At 48.3% G+C, this 10,651-nt stretch overlaps 1 protein-coding gene across 4 annotated transcripts; it reads left to right on the top strand.

Annotated features, from left to right (window-relative positions):
* The first annotated feature begins 311 nt into the window (after positions 1–311).
* On the top strand, positions 312–9,841 carry DACT1 (dishevelled binding antagonist of beta catenin 1). 4 transcript variants are annotated; one of them, XM_035328222.1, is made up of 4 exons: positions 312–791; positions 2,746–2,878; positions 4,513–4,575; positions 7,168–9,841. In XM_035328222.1, exons 1-4 carry the CDS (start codon positions 438–440, stop codon positions 8,910–8,912), a joined length of 2,295 nt encoding a protein of 764 aa, XP_035184113.1. In that variant the 5' UTR covers positions 312–437; the 3' UTR covers positions 8,913–9,841. The 4 variants fall into 4 exon arrangements, with proteins under 4 accessions (XP_035184113.1, XP_035184111.1, XP_035184112.1 ...); XM_035328220.1 differs by having other exon boundaries at positions 7,054–9,841; XM_035328221.1 differs by having other exon boundaries at positions 313–791; positions 4,513–4,668.
* The last annotated feature ends 810 nt before the right edge of the window (positions 9,842–10,651 follow it).

Here is a 10,651-nt window from a genome sequence, read left to right as displayed (position 1 = left end):
TCCCCTGCGCTCCCCACCTTCCCCACACTCTCCCCGCCACCCTGGCCTGCTCTCTCCCCATTTCTTTTCCTCTTCCAGGAGGAAAGGGACGCCCAGCACCCCGACGTGCCGCTGAGGGGCTCTTCGAAGCCCTCACCCATCCCCAAGCCGCCCCCAGCTCCTTCCACCGGGGAACGGCTGCAGCCACCACCGACCCCGGCGGCCCCGCAGGGAGGCGGAGCTGAGGAAGAGGAGGAGGAGGACGAAGAGAAGAAGGAGGAGGAGAAGGGCGGAGCGGCGGTGGGCGGGCGCGGGGCGGCGGCAGCAGCCGGGCTCCCCGCGGCCCATTCGCCACCGGCACCGGCGGCCCCGGAGGCAGCGGCGGCCCCGGCAGCGCGGAGCTCGGCGGCCCCCCGAGGGCAGGGCCCGGCAGCGGCGGAGCCCCCTCCCCTGCGGCGATGAAGGCCAGCCCCGGGGCCGCCGCCTCGGCGGGACCCGGACCGGCACCGGGATCGGGTCCGGTCCCGGGAGCGGGGCCGTCGGGGGGAGCCGATGCTCGCTGGAGGGAGAAGGGCGAAGCGGAGGCGGAGCGGCAGCGCACCCGGGAGCGGCTGGAAGCCACGCTGGCCGGGCTGGGCGAGCTGGACTACCTGAGGCAGAGGCAGGAGCTGCTGGTGAAGAGCCTCCTGCTGCGGCGACCCCCGGGGGCGCAGGGGGGCCGCGGGGAGCAGCAGCCGGGCGAGGGGCCGCCGCCGCGGAGCCTGGAGGAGAAGTTCCTGGAGGAGAACATCCTCCTCCTGCGGCGGCAGCTGGTGAGCCCCCGGGACCTCGGGGTGCTGGGGGTGGCGGCTGGGCGGGGGGGCACCCCGGCACCGCAGCCCGTCACCCAGTCCCGTCGGGGCTGGGGGTCCCGGTGATGCCCCGTTCTCCCCGCGGCTCCCTGCCCTCGTCCCGGGGGAGCCGGGGGGTGGCTCTCGGGGACCGGCTGGAGGGGAGAGCCCCGACGGGGGCCACCGCCTCCCGCAGCCCCGGCGGCGTTTTGCTGGTGGCAGCCCGGCCCGACTGCCATTCAAGGCAAGGGATGCGCTCCCCTTGCCTTGAATGGAAGTGGGAAGCGAGCTCCTGGCTCGGCGAGCCCCAAAGGAGGCGCCGGGAGCTGCGGCGCGCTCGGGATCGGGCCCCGCGCGATAAGGGGTGCTTTTGTTGGAAGCGCGCTTGGGGGCTCGTGCAGGAAGGGACGGCAGGCGGCACGAAGCGGCAGATCGGTTTGCAATGAAAATAGCCTACAGCTGTGCCTGGCCTTCTTTGTGCGCGGCTCAGCATTTGCTTTCATCGGGGGAGAAGTTGGACGGCGTGTTTTTTTTCCACCCCCCCCCCCCCCCCCCCCCCCTTATTTTTTTTCATCTTATGCTTTTGGTGCACCTAATGTATACTGATTCCCTTCCTGGAAAGATAAAATGATCTCGTTGCTCGGCAAGAGCCGTAGCCAAGTACCAGGGCACCACCACCCAAAGAGGGGCTTTGTGGCAGCGCTCCCATTTGTGCACTTGACGTTGCAGGCACGGTGCTGGCTGGGCTGGGGGGACACCGGGGGCAGTAGGTGGCGCCCTCAGGCACCGCTCGAACCCCAGCCCGGCTTCCAGCCTGCTCCCGGCTCCGGCCAGAAAGGTGGGAGAAGACTTGGGTCACCCCTACGGTTCTCCAGGGATGGTGATCAAAGCCAGCGCGGCTTCAAACGGCCTCGTTCGTGCTGCTGGCGGTCGCTTTCCCTTTGCCCGAGGACTGGCCCACCCCAGGGAAAGGTTGTCCTTGATTTAATGGGTTCAGAGCGAGCCCGGTTATGAGCATCCAAACTCTTTGCGATGAGCATATTGGAGCACCGCTGGGCGCAGATCAAATGATGCACTTAGAAAAAAAAAAAGAGAGATAAACCTTCCCCCTGCTTCCCTCACTTTCCCCAAAGCCAGAACAATTAGAGTATGAAGCAGAACAGATGATGGATAAGCAACATTATAATACACACAGGGAAACTGATTGCATTGACCGTGGGTTAATGAGTGCCTTACAAAAGCATTTCTTATTGCTTATTTTATGCCATCAAATTACCTTCATAAATAGCCTTAAAATTCATCTCACAGCAATTTTGTACAATTGTAATGGGAGAAGAGGAAGAATTTCTCTTCCTTCCTGCTGCACTGCAAAACTAATAAAAGGGCGGTGATCCCAGCTCTGGGAATGTTGCTGCCTCTGTGGTGGAATATGGGCTTATACCGTGCAGCAGAACGAGGCGGTTCCCACACTACAGACACTTGTTGGCAGAGCCGCTCATCCCATTGTGTGAACAGATGTGATCTCTGACTAGCATCACTGCAGTGGTGAACGTCCCCTATTACACTAGCAAAGCTGTATTTTCACTGAAGTAACCCATTTCATATGTGCAGGTCTGGTTTTACCATATCATACAAAACAGCTTTGTTGTTACAGCTGTGTTCTTGCAAAAGAGCGCTTTGCCAACACAGTGTATTGTGGGGCACGCTCCTTACGTAGAGCTGGCTGGAAAAGGCTGGAATGAAGTGCCTGCATAATTCTTCAGTTAAGTATTTATCCAGAGCATGTATCTAGAATTTCAAGACTTAGTCCTGTTTGTAATTTTTTATTTTCTGAAGAACGTTGACATGATGCTCAGAGGGAAGAGGCTGATAGTTTGTGGAACCCCTTCATGTCTGCCCCACTTAAGGAGCTGATGTTTGTCATCTTGTTTTCCAGAACTGCTTGAGGAGGAGGGATGCCGGCCTATTAAATCAGTTGCAAGAGCTAGATAAGCAAATAAGTGACCTTCGTCTGGATGTGGAAAAAACGACAGATGAACACCTTGAGACAGACAGTCGTCCAAGTTCAGGTAAGGCCAATGTGCAGCAGGACAGAGACGCTCAGAGTACCTGGAAATAAGCAGCCTGTGGTTTTCAGTACTACAACAGAAAATGTCTATAGCACATTCACACTGATAATTAGTGCCAACTAGAAAAGTTCACTTACTACTAGAAAGGTTGCTGTTTGTAGACAAGATATTCAGAGGAATGTTTTAAGCTTAATTAGGTTTTTAGTGTCTGGGTCATTTTTTTTTCTCAAGGCCACCCACAAAACGTTTCAATCCTCCTGTGTATTAGGAAGGAGGTTGCAGGAAAAATGGTAAATGCAAGCAGCGACAGCAGGAAAAAGATGTCAAAGTTAATCTTGCAGCCAGATGGAACAGTGAATCTTAATATCTGCTCCCTGATGTATTGAATTTCATTCCATTCTAATTGTGTTGGAGCCAATAAATGGTATTTAACTATGGGGAACTTCCTTAGCGGCATCTAGACTTTTGATGGCACTAAAAAGTGGAAAACCCACCAACCAATCAATTGCACTGCTAAAACCATTGCTTATTTCTAATTTGAACTTGACCTGCCCCCATACTGATTTATTTTCAAATGCTTTTCTCCCATACAGTAAGGTCTTTTCTAGTGCCCAGCTTTTTCTCCTCTTGGAGGTGCTATACATTTTAATTCCCAGCTTTTTTTCTGATGAGCTAAACAGGTCAAGTTCATTAAGTCATTTGTTTCAAGGCATTTTTCCAAGCTCTTAAATAGCTTTATGGCCCCTTTCCAATTTTTTAGCTTTGTTTTAAGCGTGCTGGATTTGAGGACTCGGCACACCGTTCCAATGTCTTTCTTTACCAGTGCCATATAGACTGGTGAAGTCATTTCCCAACTGCTATTCATTAGTCTCTTTGTACATCCAGCAATCTCATTAGCTTTTCTCTTTTTTCCTTTTTTTTTTTTTTTTTGCCATATCATTAAGCTTGATTGAGCTGCGTTTCCGTGCTGACTAAGTCCTTTTCAAGAGAATTGTTTTCCAGGATGCATCCTCATTCTGTAGACATGATCAGCATTCCTTTTTCCTAAATGTACAATTTAAATCTTGATTATAGTGTGTTGTATTTTTCTTGGGTAGACCTTGTTTACCAAGAAATAAAATTTTCTATGACTGCACATTTTTTACTATTCTTCTATCGTGTCATCCTAAATATTATATCTATGTCCAGGACTTTTTGAAAATAATGGATTGCATTGGGCCCAACACTTCTGTAAAAACTGTGTAGTCAAGTGATAGCTGGGGAGCCTGTGTTGGAATATGCTATTAAATGAGTGGGCTGGCAAACACAGCCTGGAGCCTTCTAGCTAAAATCCATAAGCCCGTGTAAAGATTAAAACCCCAGCTCCTATAAATGTTTAAAAAAATAAAGTCAAAAAAATCATATGCTGAATAAAGTTGTGCTCTTTTAAGTGCCTTACTATTAAACTGAATTCTTCGTAGCAGGACGGATATTACTAAATTGTGCACTGCTTTTTTGGATGACTGAATGAAATCCCATAACTAATTGCAATAGAGTAAGCCAACATAAACACAAGCATGACTGCCTTTCTAGGGACACAAATGGTAACTTTGTGTAGACATAACTAATATAAATCCAAACTCTTATTTTTATAGGGTTTTATGAGCTGAGTGATGGAGCTTCTGGATCGCTCTCGAATTCGTCTAACTCTGTCTTCAGTGAGTGTTTATCCAGTTGCCATTCTAGCACTTGCTTTTGCAGCCCTTTGGAGGCAACACTGAATATCTCAGATGGACGCCCTAAATCTGCAGGTATAGTAAAAGCAGGTCGAATACATCATACTCCAGGAGGTGGCTTTGGCTGTGGAAATACTGTCTCCGGAGTATCTGGGTTGGATTAACCCTTCTTCTTTTCATTTGATGTGCTGTGCTCCGAAAAGATTCCAGTGCCTATCATGTACATGTGTCATGAGGCAGGACCATTTCCCTTCTACTACTCCAGCCTTACATGTGAATCTGTTGCCCTAAACGGATGAAAAAAAAACGTGAAAATATGACAGCTGGTCTACCCAGTAGAGGGCAGTGGTACATACACACATAAACACATTAGTCGGCTATTTTCTCATGATTTCTTTTAGAAAAGCATTTTTACTAAACAGCAGTAATTAGAAGTACCTCCACAGCCATGCAGGATAGCCATACTGTTGTCCTTATTAAAAGTGACAGAGTAAGGAGCTATTTGCAGGCCACAGGTTGGTCTGTTTGTAGCAGTCATTTTGTCAGTTCTGAAGGTCCGTAACACGCAGGTGATGATGCTGAGGTGTGTTCTCCATTTAGGTATTACAGTCAAATAGACATCACGAACAGGGAAAATGTATTTTGTCTGGCAGAGAGCTGTTGAGTTTCCTTTGATGGTAGGCTGAAGTTGCAATCCTTAATGTGTATGATGGTAAAATAGGAAGGCCTCCTCTGTCCTACTCTGTCCTACTTCAGTAGGATTTTTCTGATTGAGCATTACTGGTTGAAGTTGCACCTGTACTCATTCAAAAGCCTTAAGTCCATTCTGGGTTATGGAGGATGCTCGTAACCATAGTATTTCTAATTTCCATTCTGCTCTTTAAGGTTAACTTATAGTGAATTTTTGTGAATCAAGGACAAAATAATTCACATTCTTCTGACTCAGAAGTGGGAAAATTCAGCCTGGGATACATTCTTTCTGAGATGCTGGGAACTCCTCTAAGTTATCCTTTGAGCAGCTTGAGGTAATTTAATGTTCCCTGTTGAAAGGTATATGTGATTTTCAGCAGCCATACATAAAAAGAAAAACACACATAAGGCTTTCCAGCAGATTGCTTTGCTTTTTTTTTTTTTTTCTTTTTTTTTTTTTTTTCTGTGTACAACATGAAATCTAAAACTCTCATTAATCATACCGTCTCACTTTTAGGGATGAAATTTCTCAAACTGGCACGTTTCAAAGAAGTCTTTTTTGGCAACATTTCCTGACTCTGACATAGAATTTAGGAAATGTGGGAAAACTGTGAGGTGATCTGGAGGAAGTGCCTGTTCCTACCTTCCCTGTTCTCCCTCTCCTGCCCACACAGGAACATCATCTCTATCAGCTAATTTCATCAAAGTATGTGAGACCTCTTTTGAAATAAGCCTTAGATAAGTGGCAAGCACTGAGCATTCAAATTTGAGAACTCTGGCTGAAGTTTCTAGCCCAAGGGTAGAAAACAAAACTGACAGTGATCTGCAAGGATCATTTAGGTTGTCCCCCTACCCAAGAAGACAAAATGAACTAAACCTTAAGAAAAAAATAATCTTAGGTGCTTGGATTGAAGTCTTGCTTGTAAGGATGCTTGATTCCTACTTAAGTGCCTTAGCCATTAAATCTGACTCATGCATCTTGAAACGCACTGGATTTCTCTTCCACAACTCTCTTCACAGAGCCAAGGCTAGGTTATTGGCTGTATTGACCTGCAATCCTTGTACTTGTGTTGAAAGATGAGCCTGTTTCCCATTCTTTCACCTCTTATTGTTCAAAATGGACACCTATTATTATTATTCACATTACTGAAATTATAAATAGTTATCATGCTAATAGTAATCATAATTAAAATAATAACAATAAATAAAATTAAATCTGGATTTTCTTTTTTGGCCCAAGACATACTTGAAAAAATCTGGAAGTGAAATTTGTCAGTAAGCTAGAAGCAATTCATTGGTCTCTTGTCTATGTTTTTCCTTTCTCTCTGGGCAAAATAAAGTAAGAATTACACATCTGAGGCCCACAGTGAGTTATACAGGTGACAGTGTAACACACAAACATGAGAGACCCTTACAGACTTCTGGGTGGCTTGGATATTAAAACAGGAAGCTCTTAGCAGTCTAGGCACAAGTATGAAATCAATGTAAATATTCTCATCAGGGCCAAGATTTTTATTTTTTCAACAATTTAGTCATGTTGGCGCAAACCCTCCCTAGATGCAGGTGGGAAGAGACCCACAGAAGAATAGTGCTGCTTTTATAGCTGTTGAGCAGCATCCCTGATAGAGAGATTTCTCCTGTTAGAACAGCACTGCTGTAGTGAAAACGTTACACCGCTTGTGTAGATGCGACTGGAGCCCCTGACAGCATATGAAAAACAGCAGAACTGTCACTGGCAGGCTCTCTAAACTCTTCTAAAATGCCTTTCAGATCTCATAGGCTGGATGGATTATAATAAGGAAGGCCAGCATGAGGACCAGACCGCAGGCTCTGTCTGTCGCTCTTTGTCCACACCGCACTCAAATTCCCTCGATGTCGTTGCAGATGTCCATCCAAAGTACCAGTGCGATCTGGTGTCTAAAAACGGGAGTGACGTCTACCGGTACCCCAGCCCTCTCCATGCGGTCGCTGTGCAGAGTCCCATGTTTCTTCTCCCTGTGACTGAGAACCCCCAGCGAGAAGAGGAGAGACTTGGCTGCGATATTACCGACGTTTGCGCTGGATCTGAAATAGACTCAGGAAAAGCAGCTGATGCCTTTCTCCCGCCAGGCTCCTGGCCTGCTTCGTGCCCGTCCGCCAGCAAGAGGATAGACGGCTACATTTTAAGCCTGGTGCAGAGAAAGACTCACTCTGTAAGGACTAACAAACCAAGGACAAGTCTCAACGCTGATCCCACCAAAGGGATCTTGCGACACGGCAGCATGTGCGTCAGGCAGGCTGCTGGGGCAGTTTCACACAGCAACGTTGTGAACCTGAAGAGCACGAAGCAAGCGTGCTTGCCGCCCAGTGGGACGGCCGCTTTGGACAACACGGTGTCCTCCCCGCTCAAGCAGAGGTCGAAGGAGGCGGGTGGTGAGCAGGTGGAGAGTAGAAAGGTGCCTTTGCCACCAGCTTTTCCACCTGGTGTGGCGAGCGAAGGCCAGAGCAAGCATCTGCCACGGGGGGCCAAGCCAGCGCCTTCAGAGCTAAATCGGCACGTGGTGGCTACGACGGGGGATGTTCCCAAGGAAAGTGGCCAGCTCTTCACTGCATCTCCCAAAGAGAGCCCAGGGAAGCCAGTGATGCTGCAGCCAGAGACCAGGGTGAGCCAGCCTCCCAAAAAGGTTCTGCTGAAGAGCGGCTTGCAGGTGGGTCACTCCTCCTCGCCTCCTGTGGAGGAGAGGCCCACGCTGGATTTCAAAAGCGAGGGCTCTTCTTCTCAGAGCCTCGACGATGGGTTGCTGGTGAATGCCCAGTACATACCGGCCCAGCAGCAAAGTGTTAAGCTCCACAAAGGCACCCGAAACGTCAAGATTTTGAAAAGCTCGGCGCTGAAACACAGGGCGCACCTTGCCAATGGGCTGGAAAACGGCGCGCAGACATTGCGGGAGAAAGGCAAGCCGGTCGGCAAGAAATGCCGCTTTCCTGAGGAATTGGATACAAATAAGAAACTGAAAAAGCCCTCCTCAAGGGTGAAGAGGAGCAGCGGCTTGCAGCCGGAGTCTGGCCTCCAGGGCCGGCCGGCTGGCCTCCATAAATCAGTAATCAGATCCCACGGACATGGCCGGGAGGTGGTGGTGGCCAAACCAAAACACAAGCGGGCCGACTACCGCCGGTGGAAGTCGTCAGCGGAGATTTCTTACGAGGAGGCCCTGCGGAGGGCAAGGAGGAACCGGCGGGATGGTGTAGGAGTCTACTCGCAAGTTCCTCTGCCGTATGTCAGCCCCTACGCCTACGTGGCCAGCGACTCGGAGTACTCGGCGGAGTGCGAGTCTTTGTTCCACTCCACCGTGGTGGACACGAGCGAGGACGAGCAGAGCAACTATACGACGAACTGCTTCGGAGACAGCGAGTCCAGCCTGAGCGAGGTGGAGTTCGTCGGGGAGAGCACCACCACCAGCGACTCTGATGAAAGTGGGGGCCTCATTTGGTCTCAGTTTGTCCAGACGCTCCCCATCCAGACAGTCACGGCTCCGGAGCTGCATGAAAATGCAGCAAAGGCCTTTGTCAAAATCAAAGCCTCCCATAACCTCAAGAAGAAAATCCTGCGCTTTCGGTCAGGCTCCCTGAAGCTCATGACAACTGTCTAGTCAAGGGACTTGGTGGAATGTATCTGTTTCTGCTTTTGGAAGCAAGGTGCTTTTGTGTACATATTTCCACAGATTCTTTTTTTTTTATATATACAAATATTTAAAACTTAAGGTAAATTATGTCACTTGTCTTCAGAACATGGGTGGATACTAGTGCCTTTTAAGTGGAAATAAAAAACATTACACTTGTTTAAAAAAAAAAAAACAAAACAAACAAAAATCACAACACTGCCATTTCAGTGGTGAACAGCCTCCAGTGCATAGTATCAGAAAGCTTTGAAAAAAAGGCTAATGTTTCCAGGAATGGATCTTCTTTGCCTATTTTTTTTTTCCAGTTCTGAGTCTTACACAGGATATCAGCAGCTTAAGGTCATAAGGTTTTAGGGGGTGAGGGGGAGGGAGTATGGGTGGTCTTCATGTTTTTGCTTGTCCCTTTCTGCTGCTCTTCTTGCCACATCTTGAACTTGTTCCTCCTGATAGTCCAGCCTGACTTTTTTTGTCTTTTTTTTTTTTTTTTTCCCTTGTTGATTCTCTTCTTGAAGCTGGCCTCTGTCCTCCCCCAACCTTCTCCCATGAGGAAAGGGCTCCTGTTAAATCTATCTCCAAGGTCAAGTTGCCTTCTCTGGAGTGCACTCTGCTCTGGTTTCCTGGGAGTCCCAGTGTGGACTGTGGTGGTGTTCAGAATAAACTGTTGGAGCAGCTGACCAAGGCTTAGTAGCTTCAGTATATTGTGTAAAACTGCTTTTGAAAAAAAAAAACATATGCATGTCATGTGCATGAGTATCAGTAGTTTTAATATTTCTGTTGATGTCCAATTTACTGTACATCATCAATGGCTGTTTTTATATATATATCATTGTGTAAATTAATATAACACATCATATGCTGTAATAAACAGTCTGTTTTAATACTTTTTTCAAAGTTTGTTACATTGGTGCAGACCCAGTCAATGGTTTTGTATTAGCATTGTCACCACCTCATTGTCTCTTTAATGTGGCCTGTTAACATTCCCTGGAATTCATCATGCAGGAAATGGAGCAAGTTTAAAATGTTGCTGTGTATGTGATTTGTGCTTTGAGGGAACTGGATTGTCATGGCTCCTCTTGTTCTTGCAGTAACTCGCATTTTTTAAGGGTGAGATGGGATTGAGGAGCTTGGAGATGTCTTCAGGTTGTTGCTTATGGGCAGCTCATATTGCAGAGCAGATGGAAATGTAATATTAATCCTCCTTGCTTCAGGGTGCTTGCAGACTTTGGTTAGTACAACTGAGGGGCAGATGGTAGGTTTCTGTAACCAAATGGATCTGTGTAATGCAACGGGTGTCTCTCTGAAGTGACCGGTAAAAGAATAGTCAAAAGCTGCGTGTTCGCTCAGGTGCTGGGCTGGGTAGTGGAGACTGTAGGCTTGGTGTCCCTTGTGCCCTCTTTAGGCATGGAAACTGGCTGTGGCACAATGCTGATGAAGTTAGGAGAAAGAAGTGATGTTTGTGTCACCCACTGGACTCTGTCTCAGTTTCTTTCTTCCTGTAGGACTGGAGGTGAGTTTGTGCCAGCAAAGGAGAAAGGAGGTAACTGCAGACAATGCTGCTTCCCTTTGCAGCAACAGCTTTGCAGGTTGCCTGTGGGATGGCTGGAGGTTTATGGCAGGCATGTCAGATGGAGCTGGGCCAGAGAATGGGCCACTTTCTGCAGGTTCATCTTCTGCTCGGGGATCTGTGAAGCAGTGGGCATACAGCTGGC

Source organism: Oxyura jamaicensis, chromosome 5, assembly GCF_011077185.1.
Source record: "Oxyura jamaicensis isolate SHBP4307 breed ruddy duck chromosome 5, BPBGC_Ojam_1.0, whole genome shotgun sequence".
Taxonomy (NCBI): domain Eukaryota; kingdom Metazoa; phylum Chordata; class Aves; order Anseriformes; family Anatidae; genus Oxyura; species Oxyura jamaicensis.
Note: the sequence above shows the minus strand (reverse complement) of the source record. Positions and strands in the feature narration are given on the sequence as shown.